We start from the raw sequence: 27,610 nt of genomic DNA, 5'->3' as shown, positions 1-27,610 counted from the left end.
TTACTTTATTGTCTGCGTTTTGAGTCAACAGTATAATTCAGCTATTTTCTTTGAAAGTCTCTGCTGGGTATTTTTTTCGAAAATGTAAGTAATGGAAAAAACATTTGAGCCTTAAAGTGGAGGTAATGCTATCATGTATGGATTGTCAGTAAATTGAGTTTGTCTCTGGCTTGTTGGAGCAGAGATTCGTGAGCCAGCAGGATTTAAGTCTCTTAATTGAATTATTTTGATTGCCAACTTGATTGATGGAGTCAGATGTGAAACATTTTCCTTGCCTTTTTTTTTGTCCAACTCATTCTTCTTGTAATACCGCCAGAACAGACAGATACAATAGGAACCTGCTATCAATCACAACGACAACCCAGAGCGTTTTGTTTAGAAAGAAACGAGGTCCAACTTCCATAAGGCTTCCAGACAACATAAAACCAACAATGACATCAGATAGCAGGGCACTCTAAAATCTAATCTTCCCATGATGCCATGTTAAAAACTCCAGAAAAGACCAAAACATTTTATTTATTTATTTTTCTGCAATACCCCCGGGCTAAACTTCCACTCACAGTGTTTTTGTGTGTGTGCGCTTCCTTGTACGTTAGTAGACTGAATGGAGATGTCACTGTCAGACTCAGGCATCCTCGTGAATCCTCTCCAGAACGGCCATATTGGCAGCTGTGTGTGTTGAGTGAGAGAGCGTGTCGGGGGTCTGGTGCCCCCTATTCCTCCATAACACCCACCACCAACCCCCCACCTCACCTCCCACGCCAAGTTCTTATGGCGGTGATTGCCGCACAGTGGGGCATATACGTCTATATTTCATTCTATTCCTATGAAGGAAGCGGCTTCATCTTGTGGACATGTGCTTCTCATTAGATGGGTGTTTATTCTCCCCCATGATGTGCACGACCGTGGAAGCCTCTCATCGCCGTTATATTGGAAATAGTAGTGAATTCCCTGCTAAAGCAAACACAATATCTGCCATCTTTGCACCCGCCAAATGTAGTACGTCGACGTCTTACACCCAAACGTGTTCCTTTTGACTTGACCGACTCAACTGTGATAGTAATGTAAACCTTGATTTTGGAATAGTTGGCGTATTATGTGTCGTTCGCTCTCCCTGAAGTCTTCTTTTCTATTGCACTGAAAAGTTTGACTACTTTTAAGTGTTCTGCTCATCTGTCTCCCACTGTGCAACATGACAGGCTGTACAACCACATCACTCCTCCACTCTTCTGTTTTTGAGATAAAAGTGTTTCGCTGCAGATGGTCCCTTCATTGCATGCTGGGTTTGGCTCGTGTTGCTGATATTTGTAACTGCTTTGCTGTGTTTTCTTGTGTATTTACTGTTCTTTTTGGACTATAAGTTGTTTTTTTGGGGGAAAAGTCTGGCTAGGTCTCTTACTTATACACGTCTTTATATTTTTTAGATGGACAGTCATGACAAAGGCACTCTAGTAATACCAAACTAAATAAATTGCCAATTGGAACATTTTAAGACATTATAAGATTAATAATTATGTTTTTCTAGCAGACATCTATTGAGCCTGTGTTCAGTATTTTATTATTTTTACTATCATGCATATTTGTTCGATTTTCATTCATTTTCTGACCCCCTTATCCTCAAGGGTCGCCATGCAAACTCCACACAGTGGGGACCCACCTGGGGTCGAACCTTTGACCCTAAAACTGCAGGGGTGACGTGCTAACCACTTGAACACCTGGCCGCCTTTCTTCTTCTATTTCTTCATAAGATAGAATTCCCCTCAAAATGTGATTTTTACTCCAGTTTGTAGTCCTCATTACTCCTAATTGTGTCATTTTTAATTGGTGCGACTAACAAAATCAATGACAGTCCTAAAAAGACTTGGCGATCGCAATCTGTTTCGAAAATGACAAAACGGTCTGTAAACACATCTATTGTGCGGGAGACTCCGGTGCTTGTAGTTTAATATCCTGCCGTTGTGCCCTGCTCCGGAATGGAGTGGCGTAATTCCAGTTGACGGCCCACAGAAGGACACCAAATAGAGCGGACTGATGCGCCCTTTTTTTCCAAAATGAAACGGCAGCGAAAAGGGAAATGATTTCCTCTCCTATTGGAATGACTGCAGCAGTCGCTTCAAAGCAGCATATCTGGTTGAGGCTTTAAGCGGCCTTCCCTCCGCATTAGACGTGCGTCCCGTGATGAGTCTTTGAAGGGAGTGAGGATTCCTGGCGGCGAGATTGTGCTCCACGGGCGTCGGGGTTCAACCTCTGCGAGATTGTGCACCCCCCCACACCACACACCCCTGGTTTAAGAGTAAACACGTTGACCCGAAAGCTGCAATGTGACAACCAAACAGCTGTCTAGTTACGTTTGAATGTACAAGGGGACTCGTCTTGTAACAGAAGGTGGCGTGGATGCGCTCCACAGTCAGCTGTGGTTGGTTTGCGGAGATTAACATTTAAGTGCACGCTACAGATGGCGGTAATAACGACCAGATAGCCCTTGTAATAGAGATGGCCCAGCCACGTAATGGCTTCCTAAAACAACACATGGAGCGTCTTTACGAGGCCGTGATCCACTACCCGACGATTGCGGCCCAGACGAATAGTTTGAATGTGAATCGCGTGGTTTCAAATAAGCTATTCATTTCATTTTAATATGGACAGCCTCCATCTTGCCTGCTGAGTGTTATCAGACTACAGCAGTCAGGCCATCCGCCCCCTTTTTGCATTCACTCTTAATGAGCCTAATGATGTGTGTCTGTGATTGCATCAGTCAATATGGCGTTCAATAAGGCCTCAAGAAACACACTGACATATAATATATGTCTGCTGGGATAAGATCTCCCATCCAAAGGAGGCATGAAAGATCAACCATAATTTGTCTGGAATTGGCTAGGACATGTGTAACTGTCTCTTACTATCACCATTTGAGAGTAAACAGAAAATAGACCTGTCACTCAAATGAACTGATAAGAAGAATCTTCTAAGACACCAAAAGCAGCTGTTTATCAAAAAGAGTCTCTTAGTTTGAACTAAGGATGTCCCGATTTTGTCTTCCAATTTTTTTCAAGCAATGTTTTGCCAATACCGAACCGATGTCCACATTTTTAATCCAGTAAAAATATGGCTACATTTATTTATAGTATTGAAGTGAGCCCTAGTGGTACCTCCTCCATATATACTCTGTTTACACCATGCTCTGTTACCATTGACCATCTGTATTTTCCAAAGAGAAATTGTCACACTCTGCAGACATGTTTGCCAACTGCTTGGATTTACTGCAGTCAAAAATGGCACTGAAAACACTGACTGTCCAAAAATAGTCGTATTGGGCGCCGATATTGAGTATCGGATGGGGACATCGGTGCTCGGACGTTTGGTCACCCGTCTTTTGGTTGCCGGTCAAATGGTGACAGAGAGTTTACTGTTGAAACCAGCTCTCAAAATTATATTTATCAGAGTTTAATATCTAAGAGAGAGAGTTTGATATCCAAGTACTGTTGAAAACAGTAGATATTTAGATAATAAACTCTCTCTCTTTCTTGAATATAATTTTGAGAGCTGGTTTCAACAGTACTTGGATATGAAACAGTACTTAGATATTAAACAGTACTTAGATATTAAACTCTTAGATATTAAACTCTCTCTCATGAATATAATTTTGAGAGCTGGTTTCAACAGTAATTAGACATTAAACAGTACTTGGATATTAAACAGTACTTAGATATTAAACTCTTTTATCTCTCTAGTTTGACTTTTGAGTTGAGCTCCTTGACATAATTTATGAGCACCACCGATTTGAACACATGCTTTCTTTATTTGTATAGTTGCCCCCTTTCTACCAAAATAGGTCCCTTCCCACAATAAAAAAAAAATAGTGAGCAAATACCCTTGTGAGTGTGATAAAAGCCCCTTCTATTATAAAGCACAGAGCATTTGATTGATCTGTCCCTCGGTCTTGATCCCTGGGCTCGGCTGATTAAACCTATCCATCAGCTTCTCTTATCAGCGTACTCGCAGATCGACCGCAGGACACTGAACTAAACCCCCTCGTATTGTTATAACACAGAAAAAGTCAAAGGCTAAGGACGCGAAGGGAGAGCTTTACCAGAACTCTTCTCTTCAAGGCCAGAACAAAGCCCCCCCAAAAAAGTCATTACGTTGTTTTAAAGAAATGGCCTCTGTTAAAAGGGGTTTTTAAGATAAGTATCTGTCATGGGTGGCACACTTAGCTGCCTCACATATTGGAATAACCTTTAGGAAGAGGTTGAACAGCAGCACTGCACAATGTGACAAGAGTGTTTCCCCTCTAGAGGGAAATCAGAAAGTAATGTTTCCTGTCCACGGTGTCAGTTCACTACGAGTGACGTGACCCCGCACCTGCTCAACACTCACACAGATAATAATGTCTCTTTCACTGACAGCCTGTCATTCACACGCATGTGCATGTACGCATACACTCATTCAAACGCAGGTATTTGCTTGAAAATGAGGCCAGACAGTCACTGTTATGTATCATCCATATCATTTGCAAGTCAAATAGCTCCAGTTTTTTTTTTATAAGACGTGCCAGTTATTTTCTCAAATACATTTCAATTTTCTACCTTGTGAGTGTAAGTGTTAAAGCAAATACATCCAAATTGGAATGATTGCATGTCGCTTTACTCTCATTTACGCCCGCACATCAATTCCCATCATGTTGTCAAGTAAATGAAAACATGCCGTAAAAAGCCTGCAGATGGGCTTTTATGACTTTTTAAAAGGGTTGTTTTGAAAAAGATAAAGCCAATGACATTGATTTTTTTCTTTTCCAGCCAAAAAAAAAGCAAATAATTTTACAAGGCCTTGAAAAGATAACGATCATATTACAGTTCGCATCGGCACGTTTAAATCAGATAGCATTGACACGGCAAGACAACATGCTTCCTCACAATCTAAACACTTAATCGGAATCTGATGTTGACAGGAAACGGTTTACCCAAAATCAAGCCGCAACGTGCCTGTTGGGGGCAAGTGGGAACCTGCCAGTCATTTTGGGGGCGCAGTGTGTGAACTTTCTCCCAACGTTAGACTATTCCATGTCTACTTTCATTAACCTGGAAGCCCCAACTAATCTCTTACCCGATTCATTTAGCGCTCCGAGAACTCCTGTGTATTAATATCCTCTCTGTGTCTACTAGTGGGACGTAAAAGGAGCGTAACCATGGCGATGATTGTGTCATTATTTTGCAGTCAGATGAGTGATATCCCAGAGGGTTGAAGCCGGGTTGTCCAGAGCCTGGGTTGAGAGGGACTGATTAGAATTGCAAATATCCGCCAAGTGTTGTGTTTATTGTGCGTCTCAATATTGGAGACAATCAGGCGAATCAAAGCCCTCAGCTGGAGAGATGGGACTAAGGCACGGTGGGCCTCTCTACTTGGCACGGCGTCCTCGCCGTTTCCTCGCCATCACCGACTCTGAAGCACGTAGACGCAGCTGGAGAAAGACGAAGGGATGCGAGAAGGAGCTACTAAATCTTGCGAGCTCAATCACTCGCGACGTAGACGCCCTCTCACGGGGGCGCTCGGAAATATTAAACACGTTTTATGATAATGAAAGCTTCGGCAATAGTCATAAATATCCCCTGGTAAAGTGCTATAGGAATTTAATGTCTTGTACATTTGCTCCCAACACAAATTTGTCATTGATTTCATCGCTTTGGGAATCATTACAGGCATAATTATCAGCTTTTCATCAGTGGGATTTCTTTTTTCCAAACCCTTTTGGAAGGCTTTTTCGCATTAAGGAAAATTGAATGAGTACACATACAAGACAGTATTAAAAGAGTTTGAAACACCTGCATGTAAGTTCTGGGAATGGATCCTATTGGCTGAGTGCCCTTGTTATGTTGGGTGACTGGCGATGGTTGCAAAAAAAAAAAAGTGCCCCTGGCAAATCACTTGTGAATGGTTCTTCCTCAACGATTGGCCATTAGCTCATTATTGACTCAGTGTTTGTACACAATTCCAGCAAATCCATCTAAAAGCCATCCAGTGGTGTTGTGCGAGTCAGGATGCTGCTGTTTCAACTCCAACTGTAATTACGCCTGTCACTTGCTCCTTTCTAGGCCCTTTCTTTATCCTTTTGCCTAGGCTTGTTAGGATAATAAAATACTTACTGCCCACAGTGCTCCAGCACCCCTCTCATGACCCTTGTGAGGATAAGTGGAACATGAGTGAATGCCATTGTTATTATAAGTCGCAGGATACTTGAAAGACAAGAAAAAATAGATTTGGTGGTTTGATGAGCCATCTACCTTTAAATATGAACTAGTATCTGTTTCATATGTTTATTGTCAAAACTGTCGCAAGTTGGACGAGATGGATGCCAAAATATGCAGAAATATACACCATTATTCTCCACACACTCTGTTTTTTTTCCTCTACTGTGAATTCCTTTTAGGGTTTGGCAGTTTTAAGATTGAGATTGTAGATGGAAAAAGAAAAATCAAAGTTGATCTCGGTGATTTGCCGTGACATATTTAAATGACCATTATTGTCTGGATAGAAACTGACTACATTGGCAGATTTTTAACAGTTCCTCAAATAGTCATTTACTATAATTTCTACCAAGTAAACTGTTACAGTAATTGCACACGTCAAAGAACATTTTTAAAATGCATTAACTTTTGAAATTTCCCTCCACATAATGCCAACATCCAATCCAATATGGCATCTAAGCACTAATAAGAATGAAATATATTAACTTTCAAAAATAATTAGCACTAACAAACACAAATACAAATCATATAACACAAACAATGCATTCTTTTTTCCTTAAAAATCATCTTACTGAGGGGGATTGAAAAAAAAAAAGCAATGGTAATGAATGTTAACAACATGTAATATAACCGCCCTGAAAAACAAAATCACCAGTTTATGTATATCTGATGATCAAGGCCGATATAGTAATTATTGTTACTGGCTAGTCTAGCCACTGCTGGCTTGCAAAAGAATGTGTATGCATACAAGTACTCGTGCAAGAACATGTGTGAGAGTATATAGGCACATACATGACCCTGGAAATATAGAGGATAAGACCTCCAGGTCATACATGATCCTCTTATAGCCCTGCATGACCAGTCCCAACAGGCATGTTGAGGCCCAGGTATGGGCATGTGAGCAGGTATGGCTACAGGGATTTGACTGTTCCAAATACATTGCTCTAATTCTGCTTCAGGCCAAGTGAAAAGTGTTGAGAATTATATTTCCATGGTGTAGAAAATGGCGCAGATTCGCGGCAAGAGTCAAAAGGTCAACATACGACTCGTGTTTGACGTGATATGATCAAGGTTTAGAAGCCGTGAAGCACGACAGTACGTAACTGTAGCTTTTGAGGCTTGTGGCCTGTTTTTTTTGTGCTTTTCGAGCTTGACAAGTAGTCAAAGAGTTTTAGAATTTTTCTCAAGTCAGTGTGTATGCGCCAAGAAGAGAATAAGAGGGAGAATTGTGTCGGATCGCAGACGTGGCGGCTTTTGGAAGTGTGTGAAACCCAGGCAGGGGAGTTCATGAGGTGACATCTCGTCAGCTGTTTGACTTTTCAACATTTTTCCCAGGAAGGCACTTTTAAGAACAATGCTGACTTGGAAAAAGACACAATTCAATGCCACAAAACGCCACTGTTTGTCATCCGCCGGAATCATTGGCGTCATTTAAGATTACAGGCGAAGGAAACGTGTGAGAGACAAGTTGCAGTTACATATCTGTGAGGTGATCGGATTCATCCAGCTATCAATCTTCTAGTCTTTCACACAATAGCAGGAATATATTAAAAATAGTATCGTGAAGAAAAAAGGGTAGGTAGCAAGATAAATATTGTCGCTCCCTTCCCTTTTGCTGCCGTTGCAGCATTCACAGAAGAACAATGAAAGCAGTGTTTTTTGAACTTTACTCTTTGCTATTTTATATCTGTCTATGGTACAATGAAACTGATTGCTTCTGTGCAACTTGCCTTCCCTTAGTTATTAAAAGTAAACTGAGTTTATTGAAAGAAGAGGAAAGCAATCTACTACTGAGTAATATAACATATGTTTGGGAGATTTTCTTAGGGTCCAATTAAGCATATTTTTTTGGTCAGTTTTCCAAAACGCAACAGTATAAAAAATATTATGCTTTGGAGGTGGAAAAGCAGGAATTACCAGCATTTAAAAATGGAACTTTATTTGTTATTCAAACTCTCAATTAACATTAGTTTGAACCGGATTACGTAATTCTAAACACAACCACGCCCATGTTTGATAATGGTTGCATACTAATTAAACTGCATTAATGTTGATAATTATTCCGATATTATTTATCTTGCTCTCACATTTTTACATAAAAGAAATTGGAAAAATTAGGACACTTTTTTATTAATATCTATAATATTTTTTTATTACTTATTGTTTGAATCTTCATACATTAAAAAGAACTTTCTAAATTAATAAACTAATATCACACACACTTATATATTATATATATTATATTATCTAACTGACATTTATAATCCAATCATATTAAGCAACTTGAAATTACAGAATTTCAGTCTTTTTCCGCAAATTTATCCTCATTATTCCGTCTTAAAACTCTGATCCCATGTGTTTAAATGAGCCATGCTGAGATAGCAGTGTAATTGTCAAAAATTGAATTTAACCATGACTGGCTCCATTGAAGCCCAAAACAATTAAAATAGCACAAAGCTGTGTGTGTGTGTGTGTGTGTGGCTGTGTATGAGTGTATACGCTTTTATTAGTACAGCGATGTGCTGATTAGGTTGCATCATTAAACGGCTGGTCGCTGAGAGATGTTTTGTTTATAACACAGTGTAAAATGGCTGCTGGTTACTCGCCCATGCCGCCTGCTTAGCTTTGATAATGACTATGATTCTTCTCCCTCCCAGTTTCTTCTTCCCTCAAGTGCGAGTGAAATGCAATCTTTTTTGGAGTGGGACATGCTATTGTTCGTCTGTGAGGTCTTCTTGCTCGCTTCCCTGGTGCTCTGCTCTGAACTGATTACAACCTCACGTATACACGTCCAGCTTTAGACTCTTAGGGTTCTCCAGGGCTTGTTGCTTTGGGGGTTCCATCCATCCATCCCTGTGTGACTATCAAGTAAACCTTCTCGAAAAATATCTCTCTTTCTTTCACTCAGTTAAGACACCAGCTATCCCACTTCGGGTGTAGGGAAGGCGAGCAACAGAGCTGCTCAGACATGTTCGGGCACACATATCTATCTACAAAGACAGTCGCACATTCAGTGGGTTCTAGCCAGACGGGTTTTGGCAGCCACTGTAGACTGGGCCTGTGGAGAGATCTTTACGGAGCAAGCAGAGCCCATCTGTGGCTGCTCCTCGGGGATGGAAGGCAGCTGGCTTTATGTGTGTGCGTGAGTGAGAAAATGTGGGATGACCATGCTTATGTGTGTGTAGAGCACAGAAGTAGCCCAGAAGGAGACTAAACTTAAAGAGACAAGGCTTTTTTTGCATCAAATAACCATGAATATGTGAAGATATGATACTGAAGCAACTACAAAGAGAGAAAAGCATAGTCATTTGGTTGATTTTTTTTAATTAATTACAAATGGCGAGTGTAGATTTTTTTTTAGTTTAATTAAAAAGAAAAATGTTGTTTCAAAACAAGTCAAAGTAAAAGGTCTGGCTTTGATTTTTTTTTTTAAGAGGGCTGGGATTACAACACAAAAGAGCTCAAGGTTGCAGGTGGTTTGTTGTATGAGAATGTCAGCCGAAACACAAAATAATATGCTAGGTTACAGCTGTGTTTTCATTATGATAGTGACTTTACTGATACATTTACTACTGTGATTGCGTGGGACACTGATGGACTCCATGGACTAATTGTAAATATAACATTGTAGCAAGACCATTTTGACCTTGGATGATAGGACGGGTTAAAACTGGTTACCAACCAATTGCAGAATGCCTAACTTGGACTAAAGTAGAAAAAAATCATCTTGGAACATAATAGGCATGCTTATGGATTTTTTGCATGACTACAAACCCACGCAGGATAAGATATAACCTCTACACAGGAAGGACAGAATATAGATTTGGACCCCTAAACTCAGAATTATGAGGCGGATGTACTAACCACTAGTCCACCACACTGCTATTCTGTTATACGTTCCATATAAATGTCATACTTTGGCTGCCTTAGCTCAATAAGTCATATTTATTACTTTTTTTTTTGGTGCAACAGAATACGCTGGTCCTATTTAATTAATTTGGGAGTTAATGCAGACTTTGCTATTCAATCACAAACTAGATCGGTTTGGGCCAAAATAAACATCTGGCTTTCACGAAAGAATAAATGTGATGGCTCATCTATTTATGTACAGAAATTGGTAACAGCGTGTTTAAAAATTTGTGGTTTCATAATTCAAAAAAACAATGCCAAATGTTCACATTTTTTTTCTCCAATGGAACGTGGAAGTTTGGTGGTTTTACAACGTTGGAAATCTTTTGTTTTTCCTTCGGATAAATAAACGTGCATTTGCGTGACTCCACAATGGAAGTATTCAAGGTCAAAGGTCGCTTCCCTTGCTCCTGATGGATGATAAGTGGAGACTCCCGGCCTCCTCGCTGTCACCGATACCGACAATGACGTTCAATCACGACCGCACGCCGGCCGTGTTTAACTAGTCTGCTCTTAGAGAGGGATGGGCTCGGCTGGGTGGAAAACCACAGAAGCCATGAGGGGGAAACAGATTATCCTCTTCGGACTCGGTAATGACTCCTGACACTCGTTTGGCTCAGCAGTTCATCTCAGCCTGTTGGTGTACAAACCGGTCGTCTTGTTTCCTCCTTGTGGCAAGGCCATCTGGGTGTCATCTTGTTAGCTCATTACGACGCCACGCGAGCCCCCCTTGTGACAGTGATAGAGCGCGAGAATGTACCGAGCTTGTCCGACAAAGATGGGGAGAGGTGTACGTCAAAGATTGTCCATGTGCAACTGCTATGAGTCACACACACACACACAAAAACGCATATACTCTGCATGCTATCTTGTTAACTAACTCAAAAATGTGTGTGCGTGTATGCTTATGTGAGAGAAGAGGAAGGGTGTTTGACTTCACACGTACAAAAGCATCTCTCCGCAGGGTAGAAAGCAAATCATCTCTTTCTATTCATTTACGCTTACCAGTTTCTGTGATCACATCTCAGTTATAATGCACTTCCGCCGCTTAGTAGAGTCTACAGCAGGGATTCAATGATTCCTGCTATTCTAAACAATTCCTGGAGACTTATGTGGTTTTGTTTTCTTTAATTTAAAGGATGCTTGCCTGCTTGTGCACTCCCCGTAGAGGTGACGTGTTTACTGAGTTCATCGTGAGGAAATTTGCGTGTGTATTCTCCGACTTGCGTGTTTATAAATGTGTATGACTGTGTTTGTAGTTCATGGGAACATCTGCCCCCTTCACTAGCTTGACACGATCCAGTTATGTATACAAGCTATTAAGTTGAATTTCTGGTCACATGCTGGATGACCAGTATGCTTTCATAAGACGACGAACATTGGCCCACAACTCTGAGGCGCCCACTTTAAGTATCCTGACAGCTTTACCATGCATGTCTTCCTCCCTAATACGCAATGATCACACCAAGTCAACAACTCTGGATGGATCTTAACCACACTTGATGAGTGGAGACGGTTCACACATACCACAGCTTGAATTCTTCCATTGTGTGAGCTTTAATCTGTCTTTAGTGACTCTCTTAACAGTTTTAGACTGTAACAACCCGGAATAAATGCTTTTTATCTGGACTTTAACTTGCACTTTTCTACATAGTTTTGTCAGTCCAGGGACTTAAAAACTGTGAGACTTGTGTATGTATCATTTTTCGTGTTTTGGCTGCCGTGACTTATACTCCAGTGTGAGTTATTTTCCAAAAAATACAATACATTGAAGGTGAAGGATGGTGTCACTCAAAAATAAGAATGTCTTTGGCCTCAGTAGCATAATTTCAAATCGATCTATGTGTTTTACTGATGAAATGAACATATGGTCTTAACTCTACAACAATAGATTATTGTATAAAATAACAGTAAACATCATCGCACTATGTGAGGTATCTCAACTGATAATGTGCAGGGCGGGAGTTAGAAGACACACTGATTGTGAGTGTGAGAAAGAAATGATAATTGAGTAGGGAAGACTTTTCCTGGTGTGATAATTACCCGAACAAAATGACAGGGAGAGGAATGGAGTACCTGGTGTGGTGTTGATTGCATTTCAGTGTGTGTGTGTGTGTGTGTGTATGTTTCCTCACTCTTGTGTGCATTTTAAAGGTCACGCAATAGTCAGTCCATGTTGAAGAGCCCTTTATCGTGATGCTTTTTTTTCCCTATACTGTACCTGCATGGTAGCTGTTGGTTGAGAACCCTTTGGATGTGTTGTTGTGGAGAATTGATTTTTATTGATATGTGTGACATACTCATGCTGCTTCTCAGGAGGAACAAATCAATTAAATGCCCTTTTGTTAGTATTGAGTTGTTCGGCCTCTTCCTCTCTCCCGTTCCTGTTTTTTGGGTTCATCCATTCAAACGGCGAAGGATGCTTGCCAGCACTGTAGTCGGGGTTGACTGGACGGGGGGCGGGAGGATGAGGGGCTGGTTGAGGCTCCGTGAAGGGTTCTGAGTGGGTCTTCGTGTGGGCGGCGTTTTATAGGAAAGTCGGCGAGGGCAAAGGCAAATGAATAGGGGTGGCTGAGAAGGTCCAGGATGCACCCCGCGGTGCTTTTGTACGCACTCACACCCGTGTGTGTGTATGGGAAAATGGGAAGTGCTCATATTCACCATTGGAATGTAAAAAAATATGTTTCTTGGGGAGTTTGGAGGTAGGGGTCGGCTCATTTCAGCTGCTTGGTTGTTTTCTGTTCTCTCTGCTGTGCTGTTTGTGTAAGCTCTTTACAGGATTGAGCTCACACTAGAACCGTCCAGATGAAACAAAATCAACCTTGTTTGGGTTGTTAGAAAAACAATTCTTTGTATTTTGCTTGGTACAGGAAGATCTTTTAGGGAATAGAGCCTGTCTCACAGTGAGGGTTTCTTCTTCTTCTTCCCTTCCCCAATCAACTTAAGTTTCTATCTGCATGATTGTTCCTCTCTTTTTAAAGTCTCTCGACATCTTGAATAAAAGATTCAATTCAACAACCCCCTCCTTTTCCGAACCAATCTCCCTTTTGACCTCTTCAAAAGTACAATAATCTTTAGTCCCACATCCCCTCCTCTTCAATACGTGGTTGTTTGTAGCAAAGGAGTACTGCTGATTAACCCAGCTGAGAAACAAACGCCAGACAAAGTCACAAGCCCCACCAGTTTAGTTTCACATCCTGGACGCGAGATGGCATGCAGCTTGCCAAGTGGAAGGGCTAAACACTAATTGCTGCCCTATTTCTTTTATGTTGCTTCTTTCCCATCTGCGATGGCGCTTCCAGACCTCCACAGAAGCCAGAGCCTCATTATAACAGACCGTTGACAAAAGCTGGGAAACAGAAGCAGGATAGCAATCTAACCGCCGACTATAAGACACGCTCGGGGAAAATTGAATCAATGACATGGGGAGGGCTTGTGATTAAATCCTTGAAGGATATTAAGACGTTCACATTTTTTTGGGAAATCTTAATTATTCATCACAAAAGGTTGTGGCTATCTTTGATAGCCCCGAACAAATGGTTTGTAGAAATGAGAAACGGGACTTCAACTGATGGCCTTTTGAACGAGTACACTTGCTGAAGCAATATCTGTTCAAAGGATTACAAAGAGCCTACTTGTGGACTGAAACAATTCCAGGTCTAATCATTATAGTCTTTCTTTTCACCTTTTTTCTGGTTTCACACTTGTTTGTCTGCATTTTTCTGTCTGTACTATGAGGGCAAGTAGGGTATAGGGGGGGATGTAATGAGAGAAATGTTCAAGAGGTGAATGGGGCGAAAAGGATAAAGCAAGAGAGGATGGGATCGGCCAGAAAAATAAAGACGAGAGTGCGTGAGAGATGGGAAGGCGGGAGGAGTAGATGAGATGGTCAGCAACAAAGCCCAATGTTGCCATGGGAACATGTTTATGCCTCACTGATGAATCTTGTAGATCCAATTAGAGACTGATTGTGTCCATGTCTTCATAGACTCACACACATGTGAATTCTGGGATGTTGTCGACACACACACACACACACACACACACACACACACACACAGACACGTACGCACTTGAAGGTCGGGTGTTGCTGTTGAAATGAAGGAATTGTTCAAAGACATTGGACAAAAGATTTCCTGCATTCTCGTTCTTATAGCTCCTTCAATTAGCCCGCACCCTCCCCAAAGGCTCACAAGCAGTGTATTAAAAGCAGCACGCCGTCCAAGTTTGTGCTCTCATATTTTCCAGAAAAGAAAACATAAACAGAACTAAGCTAGAGTTGGACTATTTTTTTTCCTCAATTCCTTTTTTTTGCATTCATCCTTTCATGTGATAGAAGACATTTATTTGGTAATGACTTACTAAGAAGGATGCTTATGAATGGTGAAAGGCTTTAATCCGATCATGTCCATTTTCATGGGGAGTTATCCCACGCAAATGTGACTTTTATGGAATTGTTTTCTTTTTTAAATTTTAACAATAGCTGACTCTCTGCCTGTATTTACCCCAAACGAAGACATATTCCTAACAAATAGTACTCACAAGCTCCTGTTGTTCACATTGAATTGACTCTCACTAGCCCATTTCTAAGTGTCAGATATTTAGTAAGCCATGATGAAATACGGAATCTAGATAAGGTGAGATTATGCTCTCAGAGAGAGAGACAGTGAGGGCCCCCGGCCCCTGATGCCTTGTTAAAATGTGAGGGATCAGAAATAACAACAAATGCATTGCACACAGCTAAATCCTGCTTAAATCCGCTGGCATGGGCAGATCTTGCAGATAGGCTCGCTGCTGTGCTCACTGTCTGCGACCACGACACACACATGCACTCAAACATACACACACACAACACACACACATTCACACACACACACACACACCCGTGGTCAGTCCGGCTGTCTGGGTTAATGCTTGGCTAACTGGGACAGCAGAGCTGAAACATGTTGACATTTTAAGCCTCAAACAAGTCCAGAACAATGATTCAGCCCAGTCTGACCCCCCGTGCCCCCCATCCCATCAGACCGCAAACTCAGCCCATTTTGTAGAAAACTATTTCACACACACACACATTCGCACCCACGCTGACCTGCATAAAGACAAACACCACTGCCCAAACACACTGCAATTCCTGCCCGAGGACCCCCTACCCCCACCCACCACATCACATCCCACACACACACACACACACACACACACGCACTTGCGTACATACTCGTCTCCTGTTCACAAGCTTTTGAGAATAAAAAAAAAATAGAATCTGATCTGATTGAGTTGGCAGAAGCGAGCGAGGTGGAGTGGTACAGTAAGGCCAAATGGATTATCTTAATCCCCTAGCAGATGATCAGTCAGTGGGAAGATGAACCAGGAAGCCTGACCCCGCACAGTTTGTGGCTTTAGAGCCAGACCTTTCTCGTCAAATAGATAGCATTTTGTAACTGGCCCTATGTAAAAAGTAAATGTGAAGCTGAAATACAAAATGACAGCAGTCGATTAATGCTAAAGTTTAACAATCTGATTGATATACATTTCTGAAATAGCAATTTTACTTAGATATCTCGTACCTTTAAATTATTAACCAATATTAAACTTCATCATTATTTTTTCACTCACTAAATTGACTTGATTGTTTACGATTATGACTTTTCAAATGTGCAATCTGTGTAAATATTTCAACAATGATAATGAAACAACACTGGCATTTTTAAAATAATTTTTTAATAGTATAAAACATTCAACAAATACGTTTATTTGTGTTCTTGAAAAGTACGAGTAAAATTACCATTATTTTAAAGTGTCTATTTAAGGAACTAATGGTGAATTTCCTTTTATTGGCTATTTTTAGGTATAATTATTCTAATTTATTCTAAAATAACAAAATATGAATTGAAAAGTGAAATTATGCGCTGCTTACATAATGTATTTTTTGAAAAGTATTACAGTCAAATTTGCATTGCATACTGGATGATATAAATGATAGAAAACAGGCTTTTATTGGAAATCATTACAAGTGTTTATATTCTAAAATATTCCTAGAAAATTATAAAATCCATCTACTGGTCAGAAGTCTTCATCTTGATGGCCGAGGGCACCAAATCACTGAATTCCAGTTGCTATTTTTTATGTGCCTTCAGCTTCTTATCCTTTTTATTACCATCATTTTCAATGTGGTTATGTTGTTTCCTCCCTTATAAACATTTGGTATGTTTTATGTCAAACATGCGTCTATGGGATGGAACTTCAGAGGATTTGTGTGCCTGAATCTTGTCAAGCTCTAACATGTCTTTCCTTTTCTGGTCCCAAATTAACGGCTGTGCCTAAAAGCCAGTGCTAGACAACTTAAAAAAACATTAAAGCCCAAAGCATTAGGACCATCTAAACTGTTTTGAAATTATATGGCTGCTTTTCCAGACTTTCTTTATAATGTGTTACTAACAGTCTACCTTTTTTTGCCTCTATAGATTTGTTGCAGGCAAAGGCTTGGTTCTATACCCTGACATCGGTGACAAACTGGATATCATCTGTCCAAAAGCGGACCAAGGCCGAGAATATGAGTTCTACAAGCTGTACTTGGTGAAAAGAGAACAGGCTGAAAGTTGCAGTACAGTCCTTGACCCAAATGTGTTGGTTAACTGCAATAAGCCAGAGAAGGACATCAAGTTTACCATCAAATTCCAGGAGTTTAGTCCCAACTACATGGGTCTTGAATTCAAGAGGAACGTCAACTACTACATCACATGTAAGTTTCCTAAGCAATTTGATGTATTGATGTCATACTTTAACATTCATTAAGCCACAGAAGCTTGACGGAGCAGGTAATGCACTCCAGTTCACACGCTATTGAACGCTGACATGGGCGGCAGGGGGGCTTTTCAGTTAAACTGTTTTTTAATGGCAATGACCACATCACCGTGACAACCGTCCAAAGTGATATACTTGTCTAATGTTTAAGGTCAATGTAGAAAGGGGGTAATTTCTCGACATATTTATCCTATGAAAACGTCTAAAAAAAATCCTTTTTGGAATTCTTATGCCCAAATATGTTGCGGCGCTAGTAATAGCGTTTAGGGGCTTTGGGAGAGGAAATATGGCAATGTTTTTACAGCACATAAAGAAAACATGCATTCCATCACAGCCAGCGGCAGCAGTTTTATTACAGTTTACATTTTAACCCACCGGTAATAAAAGCAAGGTAATCTTGCACAGGGTTTTACGGATAATGCCATGAAATTCTTGATTTATCAGCATTTAACTTTCATGTATTGTTTAAAGACTTCTAATGAAAAGGAAAGTAGTTATTTTAAGGGTGCGAGTCTGCTTCCTGCCCACTGCTTAATTGCAGCCTTTTTTTTTTTAAAATAATTGAAGACATTAATGAGCATGTTTCCTCATTATTAGTTAGTAGTAATACTCCTTTATAGCTAAACTAGATTATAGAGGTGAAGTAGACTATTGTGCTATGACTTATCATATTTTTTTCCAAAACTATTGTCATGGTTGAGCTGGGTTCCATCCCAGACAACCTTGGGCAAGGGCGATGATATTAAACAGGCAGTACAATAACTATTTTGTACATACTGTCTAGCTCAGGGGTGTCGGACTCCATTTTATGTGGGCCATACCATTTTAGATATAATATTTGGATTTTTTTGTTTTATAAATCAATTAAAAGCCCTGGATATTCCGTTTTTTTATAGATCTAAAACGATATTTATTTAAGCTTTTTTTAAATATATTTTTAGATTTTACAAAATAATTTTTGAACTAAAAACAGAAAAAAATGATTAAAAAAGACAATTATTGATTTAAAGGGGGAAAATCAGGACATTTAATATACATTTATACTATTCATTTTAATTTTTATCCTAAAACAGAAAGTCGGCACTCATAATTTACTTTCCCGGGCCGCAGAAAATGATGCGGTGGGCCAGATTTGGCCCCCGGGCCGCCACTTTGACACATGTGGTCTAGCTATTTCGGGAAAAATAAAACATTTGACCAATGTGCTTGTTATAAATAACCTCCACAGTATTTCTGCACACGCTAAACTAAAGTCACAGTTCAAATGATACAATCTCTTATGTTTTGAGACATTTTATTCATATTTGAGAACTGCATTCCTCCTCAAAAGCAGGCTTTAAGGAGGCATGCTGATTTTTATCAAACAGCTTCGCTAGCCAAGGTATTATGTGAGCTAAAGAAATCATTGCTTTTATAATACACAAATGTCTTATGGGAGCACTTGGATTTTTAAGATCTCAGCTCTTACCTTTTGTTGCCATTTTATTCTATGAGTACATTTTGTCCCTTACGGCCAATGCAATCACCTCTTGGGCCACAGGGGACAGGATGGGCAAACAGACGGTGATTGCAGTTGATGTCTGGATAGATTTTGAAACCCTCCATAACTTTGCAGTCCCACTATATAGCTGAGAAAGATTTACTATCGAAAATGTCATGAGTTACGGTTGATTAAATACAATGGGATTTTTCATGCAGTATTATTGTGTTCCAGATTCATTCACACTTTTACTCAATTTATATATTGTAATACCAGACATTTCCTCAGCATGTAGAAGTAGCTTTTACAAATAAGATTGGTTTTGTTCAGTTGATTTGCCAATAACTTTAAAGAAGCTCTCCTTTCTCTCTGCTGTGAATAGTGTATTGATAGTACTAACTTGAAATACTCTATCCAAGTGATGGTGGATCATTATTAGCCTCATACAATGTACATCTCACTTGTCAGCAATAATCAGATGTTGTATTCATCTTTGTTGTATGGTAATGCTGTTGTCATTTGCAGTGGGATTTCCTTTCAGCATTTATTACAATGCAGTCTGGGAATTCACCATGGTTAATGTCATCTCTCATGTACAGTAGGGGGTAGGGAACCTAGGGCTCGGGAGTCACATATGGCTCTTTTGATGGGTGCATGTGGCTCACCACTAACCTGGGAGGTAAAATATGGAAACTGCTGGTGAGGAAGTGCAGGAATAGGAGCGTTACGTTGGTATTATGGCATTGACACTATAATTTTTCTCCATTACACTTTTTTTGCATGGATTTTCTTATTGATACTCATGGATTAGCATCAATGTAACATTGTTGTCAAAAGAATTTAGAGACTTTTTTGTTCTTTAAAAGTGGTAAAATGACTAAAAAAGGCACACATTTTCATGTATGTTGACTTTTAAATTCAGAGCATGGCTCAAAAGGATTAACATTTAAAAAATATGACTTGTTTAAGGCTCTTTTCATCAGAAAAAGTTCCTGACCCCTAATGTAGAGTGTATAATGGCCTTGTCAGTCAAATGTACAGTATGTATTTAATACCTAAGTCAGTGAAAAGTGAGCACATTTTTGCAGTTTTTCCTGTCCGGTTGAGTCTGTTGTAAGAAGGCTTGTTTTTCCCCAATGTGCTCCTATTGTCTTCAGTCAGAATGTGGTCTACTCGCTTAGCAGTGGGATGCAAATGTAAATGTAAAAAGCAGGATAATCTGGGCTCATTAACGCTCAAGCATAGCCCAGACTGGAGACGACAGAAAAGAGGCAACGGGAGGGCGCATTCCTAAAGTCCACCTGCACTTTGACCTGGTGGCTCTGTATGTCTTTTCCTTGATCAACTTGACTACCCCTCTACTTTATACTCCACGAAAAAGGGGCTGAATAAGCAACAAAAGGTGTGGGGTAAAGTAAGCAACAAATGGTGCATGTTTATGTGACTCCCCGCTGCCCTTCGCGTCCCTGCAGGGGATGTCCAATGGTTTGTGCATCCCATGATAACTCTGACAGCCGTGCACATATGTGCTTGTGTAGTCGGTAGGGGACGGTGGCAGGGGCGAAAAAGTCGGAACCCACGTAGAAAGGGTCACAGAGACACAGCAGGGGTCAGTAATGATAACCCCCGCTCTGATCTAAACTCCAGCCCGAGTCTGTGCTGTCCATCAGCACACGCGTACAAACGCCAATAACCAAACAGAACTGGCTGCATTTCATTGTGTTGTCTAAACATGGGATTTGAAATGAGATGTTTGTTTGGAAAATAGATGTGCTGGTTTACAGGCCAGAGACCTCAGAAGGGAGGGACTTGAGATTGCAAGCTTTTAAAGGAAATGAATTAAGGTGGAGATGAAGGGGAGGATGGGGAGGGTTGTATACACAAGAGAAGCACAAGGAAGAAATCTATATTTATTTTAGAGATGGCATCCAGTTAGCTTGTGACCTGATTGAATTGAAGAAATTAGAATAGATAGAAATTGGATGGACAGAAAATGAAAAAGAAGCTCTTGTAACTGTCTTGATCTGCAGTGTATAGTAAAAAGTACTCCGCGTGTTAAGTTTCACCAATCATGGATGAGCAGATGTTCTTTTTATATACATTTTGCACTGAGATCACAAACATAATTACCTGTGTGATGGTTTTTATGCGAGCAATCATGAAGGTGAAGTATTTAATGTTTATACAATTAATAGTATGTATAGTAGCTAGCATCTTAAAAAGTGCTTGTTTAATTAGGGAAAATTTAGGGCCTTCTGCTTTTTAAAACCACATTGTATTTTTCTGAGAAAAAATAATATTTAATGGGATCACATATTCTTTTTTTTTCTAGGAAAAATACAATTTAATGCAAATTGTCTGAGATGTGCGACTTTATCCCATAATTATGTTCACTTATCTGAATAACTACTAATGCGTACAATTGACAGTTTTTTAATTTCTGTTTTTGGTCTTTGACAGTTTAACATACAATAATATATTGTATTTTTTTCCCTCCTACGCATTTTGCACGTTTTGACTGACGTCTTTCCTACTCATGTCCGACTTATATTTCTTATAATAGGATTTATGCACATTCTTTGAGCTCTCGTAAAAAAATGAAGTAGCAGTAGCCCGAGTGCTGCCTATGACTCTATGCTACGAAAGGATGAGGCCATGAAGCGGTAAACCCTAGCAGCCAATCCTTATAGACTCCTCTAGCCCTCTCCCATGATTCCTTATGAGGTCGTCAGGGTAAGCCTGATCCTTCCTGACAGCTGTCACTCTCCATCTCAGTATGCCGTCGTAGACTCAGACAAGCATAGACTCCTACATTGGAAGAATAAGGCAACGGGGCACACACGTTCCCTCAACCTCAGAAGACAACCCCGCCTTCGTAATGACTTGCAGCAAACAGCAGAGATGTTTGTGCTCTTGTCACTCAATAGCCTTGACACTAAACCCCAGGAAACTCTCAACTTAACTACGATTAGCATTGCACAGAGAACGTGTCTAAGGATAAACTTGTTAGGTAAATATTTGGCATTACTTTTTGTAATTGCCGACAGGGATTAAAAAGTTTGTAGTCTTGTTTCGCATCCCCAAAAGAAATTTTAAGTTATTTCTACATATACACCTACACATAGACTTTGGCAATTCCCAGCCAAATGATTTTACATACATTGTACGCAATCTTATGTTATAAACCGCCTGCCTTTGGGTTGGAGATGAAGGTCAAGTGTGAAATCCCCCGCAAGGTTAAAGCAGATCACCAGAATCCCCCCCATTACTTTATATTCAGTATCAATGTGCTCTTTTTTGTTAGAACGTTCGTTCTCACACTGTTTTATAAAAGCGACATCAGTCTTTTCCTCTCCGATTTTGCCATAAAAGTCATCTGTTTCTCCCAAAAAAAAATTGTTAGATGTCATCTTTTGGAGTGAACATGAAATTACCATAATCAAATCACAGCCCCCCTATTCAAAAGACATTCGTTTGTCAGCTGCGCTCTTGAAAAGACAAAAGCATTTTGAATGTCAGATTATAGAGATGCAAATGACTCACACATTTTCCCAACTTGCAATTAAATGGGTTTTTAACATCTGGCAACCTCCCTTCTGTAAAAAATCACGCAAAGATTTGTCTTACTGAAGAGTTTCTTTTTTGTCTAAATGCTTAAGCCCCATGCATGCTTTTTATCAATGTAGAACAAAGAACAGACTCCATTATTGCTCATTCATCAGACTGTAGACATTTCAAATCACTTACAGAACTAGCGCCCTGATTGATGTTCTTACATTTCACATACAACCACAATAAACTGATGAAAAATGCTATATGGCAATGTTTAATTGAACTATTTTTGGTTTGTCAAAATGCTTCATTTAAGCCTTGGATTGCTCGCATCACCTGAGGAAATCCTTGTTGCTCATTGACTCGAGGTAACTGTCATTGATGTTACCGATTAGAGTTTTAAGTAGCTAATCAGTAATACTTAGCGGATTTCCTTTTCAAAGTAAACCCCGCTAACAGCTCAGGTTAGACCCGATGAAGCGGCATTGGCCCATGGATAAGGAGACCCCACAAAACACCACCACCCCTCTCCTCGTTTTAGTGTTTATGGAGCAGCAGTGTAATATGTGACTTTCTGCTTGCTTTGCAAATCTATCCAGGCTGCCTCTCCTACTTCTCCTTTGGATATTTCATTCCGATGGGGGTTAGCAGGCACAGCGTTATTGCCTTTCGTTTATTACCCAGGAGTTTGTTTAGAGTGGGGTATGCTGTGGGGGTGAGGGGGGCGGGGGGTGAGAGGCCATGAGGACTTTGTTGCAACGGCAGGGTTGCTCACGTGGACAGACAAGTGAATGGTCGTCATTGGTTACGACTCAACCCTTCTCTCCCACATGATATATTCATGTATTCGTCTCAATTAGTTGGCCTCGAACATCTCCTAATGCAGACACTCGGGGCGAGCTCCACACTTACCTTATTAGAATATTTTACCCCCCGCCCGGTTGTCTCCGTCCTTTTCCTCATCGGAACCCGCCATTATTCAGCCCTTTAAGATCCTTAAATGTGCTAAGATTGCGTTCAAGTCACCATCTTGAACGCACAGTTCGGATCTCCTTTCAAGCACAAAACCACATAACAGTTCTATTCATTTTTTTTTTGTATTGTATTTCTCCATAATGTTCCTTTTTCTCCGAAGAGAAGACCTCACCAAAAAAAAGTTAAAAGCCAGAGTCGGGGTTTCATTTATTTCCATCGGCGACGTCAAATCCATCCGAGTGTCTTTTAAAAGCTCCAAAATAGCTCTCGGCAACAGGAAAGAGGAGACATTTTAAGACTGTTGGAAAGATTAATGTTTGGGCTAGTGATTGCAAAGAGTCAATTTAGGAGATGAGCTGAGTTGCTGAAACATTGCGGTGTGCTACTGATGAAACAATGGCATCTGCTCCTCTTTTTTAACACATGCAAATCGATGTTTCCTCTTCCAGTTCAGATGTCTGAGGTTGTTTGCACTGAGCTTTGCCAATAGCACATATTCTTTCTTCTTGGGCCAATGGCTAAGCTAAAATCATAGCCCTCTGTCAGATTGGCTTGGTTTTTTTTTCCCCCTCCAAGCAGTCACAGAACAGCGGTTTGTGTTTTCCAAGGCGAGCACTAAAATGACTTTGTTTTCTAACAGACGCTCTGTTGCACCCTCAAACGGTTCTTGCCAATAAGTCCTTTTCCCCCAAGTTGGAACTCGAGCCTCTTTGCACATTCTCATCGGAGAAATATGGATTTATAATTATGGAGGTTATTAGTTTTAATGTCTTATCCTTTCTGAGGAAAACCACGGCGTGCCCGCAAATGAAGGGTGGTGTGAACAATCCTGCAGAAAAGCCAGGTTTTGGGGGTTTTGGTGGGGGTTGGCCAAAAAAGAAAAGAGCCTCGTGATGAAATTGAATCGGCTCCGAGCAAAGCAAACAAACATGAATCACAAAGCGGTGATAGAGATTGCTGTGGTTCCCCAATGGATAAATAGGGAGTATAAATACTGTTCTGCAGGCCAGGACCAAGCCTGTTTCTGTGAATTTAGCTCAGTGGCAAAATGGTCATGTCCCTTTCCAGCATGACCACAAGCAACAGGAGCAGAGAGAGAGAGAGAAAGTCGTGTGTGTGCCAACACAGGAAGAAATATCTTTTAAGCCACATAAGCAAATTCAATCCTATATCAAGTTATAACCCTACACTCATATGCAAATAGAGATATGGAGAAAGAAACCGTGTGAACTTGATGTCCTCTATCTTGAATAGTGTTGGAGTTATTGTGTTTAACAGATTTTCTAATGCATGCTATCATTTATTAATGTTAAATTACATCTTATTGAGCAATTTTAACTGACTGAAAAAGCAAAACTAATACAAATTAATATAGTTATATAATAGAGTTGGGATGAACTTCACTTTCTTTAAAAATGTAAAAATATACCTTGCATGCAAATGACAATTTTGAGTATATTTCTATAATAATATACATGATATTTTGATTTACGTTTGCTTTAAAGGAACAGGCATGACTTCTGTTCTATTCCTTTTTGGTGTGTAATAAACTGGGAGACGGGTGGACGCCGACTAAGGAGAAAATAGACCTGCTCCCTATTTTTGTCAGAGAGGTGGGATTGACACTGAGTGGAACTTTGTAGTGTATTCTCTGGACTATAAGTCGCACCTTTCCTCATAGTTTGACTATATGGATGTATTCCTTTCTCTCTCTGATCATAACAGGATGTTATGTTTTCCATTTAGGTTATAGTTCTCTACAAAAACATTAACAGATGCCTATTTAGTCTGTTTTTCTTCATTTCACTATTGTTCCTAATAGCAAAACCTTCCCAAAACAGACATTGCTTCTCTCTCCACCCTTTTTCTAAAGATAAATTGGACATAAATGAAAGCTTACACCCAACAAATAAGAACTATCTTTTACATGTGTTAATACACATTCAAACCATGTGTGACTAGAACAAGATTTTTTTTCCATTTTGGGTGTGAATGAATGCCACTGACCACAGTTTGTTCATGTTGACGAACGGATAATGAAAATTAAGTGTCATCAAATAAGTATGTGTGCAATAGAATTCCGCCTTATGGCATGATGGTTTGATTAAAATCCAAAGCCACTAGGCCCACTCCCATCCCTCAATTCTCTTCCTTTTCTGTTCCCCCGCAACATAATCTTGCTCAACTGTCTCCAGCCGCTTCATTCTTTAGATCCTCCACGCCTCTCCACTTCCTCTGCACATCCACAGATCCTCCAGGAAATTGTTTCGAATCTGCCAGACATTTTTGTGTCCTAACTGTTTATTTGTATTAGGGGAGCTCTGGAGACTCCGTTTGCTCCCTCCTGTATTGAAATGGAGGTTAAGCTCCCCCCCAAAAAACTCCTTAACCACCCCGCGCCCAAAAACGCTGATCCCCGATCAGTATGGCTTTACCGTGTAAGCGATACCTGGGATGAGGAGAGAGGAGAGCCGTGGTGGAGGACGTAATCAGTGTGTTTTTGCACCAGCTACTGGCTTTGTGTGTATTAGGATGTAATCAGCAGTATTTTCTCTGTGGTCCACTGCACTTTCTGATTGGGCTTTTGTCAAATAACAAGCAAAGGAAAGAAAAATCTTTTGGTCATTGTGTCACCGCATGGCCTGTTCTAACTAACACTGTGGTCTAAGCAATTCAAATCGAAGGCACTGATTTAGAACGTATGCCTGTAAGTTTTTATACCTGGACTTGGCTTGAACATTGGCTTCAATTTTGTTCAGTTTGTGTATGTTAAAGGGATTTTTTTTCATTTAAATAAAATCATTCAAAATGTTAAGGCTTTACATTACGTAATTTGGGTTTTTCCTTCAAAAATAACTTCATAAATGATAAATATTCTACCATCTAGAACAGGGCTAGGGAACCCTATGGCTCAGGAGCCACATGTGGCTCTTTTGATGGGCGCATCTGGCGCTTTGCTAAACTGTGAGCTAAAATATGGAAATTGCTAGTGACAGAAATGAATTATTACATCTAGAACTGCTTTATTCTTCGTTTTTGCAGTAGACTCTTCTGGAATGTATCCTCTCATTGATTGGCAACAGCATAATAATCTTTTAAAAAAAATATGATTTTTTTTCCACTTTAAAAGTGGTGAAATTACTAAAAAAAAATTGAAAAGGCACTCATTTGTATGTATTTTGACTTTTAAATTTGTAGTATGGCTCAAAAGAAATTACATTGGAAAATATGAATTGTTTGAATTAATATTTACAGCAATAGACATCCATTCCATTTCGACTGGGAGGATTGATAGCAATTCATCAATAGTTCAAATGATTTAGATGCCTATAAGTATCTTTGCTGCCAGTAATAGTGCTAAAAAAAGAGAATTTGAACAATTTCGAGGTCAACCATGTCTTTAAAAAACCATTTAATAACTATGAAAATGGTTCAACTAATTTAATAATCGATCAGTTTCCGTCTGGTAGCGGCAACCCTCGCAGGTCAGCATGTTCATTTGCATTAAAATCCACTTTCTTGAGTCCCACAAGTTGCACGTGAACTGAGACACAAAAATTGCCAGCCCACACAGTGCTTTGTTCTTCTACTTTTTCTCTCCCCTTTAATACATGCAATCTTTCCAGTGCTGTCACTTCTAGTAGATTTCATTCTTAAAGCACCAAGTGAAAACAGCAATTATCTCATGTCATATAGAGCAGGATTAGGTGCACCTTATATAATTAAAGAGGCCCCTTGAGTGAGAAACTCCCCTCTTACACAAAGAAACCTTAGAGTACAAAACACAGAGTCAAGTCGATGAGGTAAGTCTTTAATTTTAATTTCAACCTTCAAAATGGACTATTTTTTGCTTGTATTTCACATTTGAAATTACAATGAAAGCTTTAAACAGCCAAATCATGCTATTGATTTTGAATTCCTTTTCATTCTATGGCAATTACATTCGCATAGATGCTTTATTAGCTTAGAATACACTCTCTAAGACACATCTTAATCAATCAATGAGCTCAATCAAGTTGTCATCTACACATCTTTATTCTTTCTAAATAGGACAATATTCCTGGACACATTACAAAATATCCAGTAAAAAAATCTATTTCCTAAACTCACCTTATTCTATTTTACATTCAACTTTTACATTTGCAACAAAAGAAGAATTTGTCATTCAAACCACCCCCTTCTTTTTGTCCTGCCTTTAGGACTATATTTCGTCTGTTTAGCATACCCTTCTCACCGATGCCTGCGGTGTGTGTGTGTGTGTGTGTGTGTGTGGTTGTTGTTTACTTGCTTGTTTGTGTCCCATCCTTGACGTGTGTTATTGCGCTGCGGATGGCCCCACTCGGTTGTCATAATTCAGCCTGAAAAGGTCAGTGACGATGAAGCACCCTTCTTCTCAGCGTGTGAACAGACGCAGTCTTGGAGCTGTGCACACAGATGACTCACACACACACACACACACACACACACACACACACACACACACACACACACACACATGGACTGGCATCCAAGCAAATTTGCATAAACGCACACACAACTGCATTTTTTTCACGTGCATAAGCACTTGTGGCAAATGTGGGTATTTGTCTTAGTCTCTTCGTTAATGTGTTCCAGCTCCTAGGCTCTTGTTTCATTCACGACTGGGTGGCGC

At 40.0% G+C, this 27,610-nt stretch overlaps 1 protein-coding gene across 1 annotated transcript in view; it reads left to right on the top strand.

The window, feature by feature from the left end:
• efnb1 (ephrin-B1) overlaps positions 1-27,610 on the top strand; it is a 64,585-nt gene that overhangs the window by 9,925 nt on the left and 27,050 nt on the right. The window contains exon 2 of the mRNA XM_077732769.1: positions 16,613-16,890. Within this exon, the coding sequence (XP_077588895.1) occupies positions 16,613-16,890 (278 nt within the window). The remainder of the gene's footprint in view (positions 1-16,612; positions 16,891-27,610) is intronic.

Source organism: Stigmatopora nigra, chromosome 14, assembly GCF_051989575.1.
Source record: "Stigmatopora nigra isolate UIUO_SnigA chromosome 14, RoL_Snig_1.1, whole genome shotgun sequence".
Taxonomy (NCBI): domain Eukaryota; kingdom Metazoa; phylum Chordata; class Actinopteri; order Syngnathiformes; family Syngnathidae; genus Stigmatopora; species Stigmatopora nigra.
Note: the sequence above shows the minus strand (reverse complement) of the source record. Positions and strands in the feature narration are given on the sequence as shown.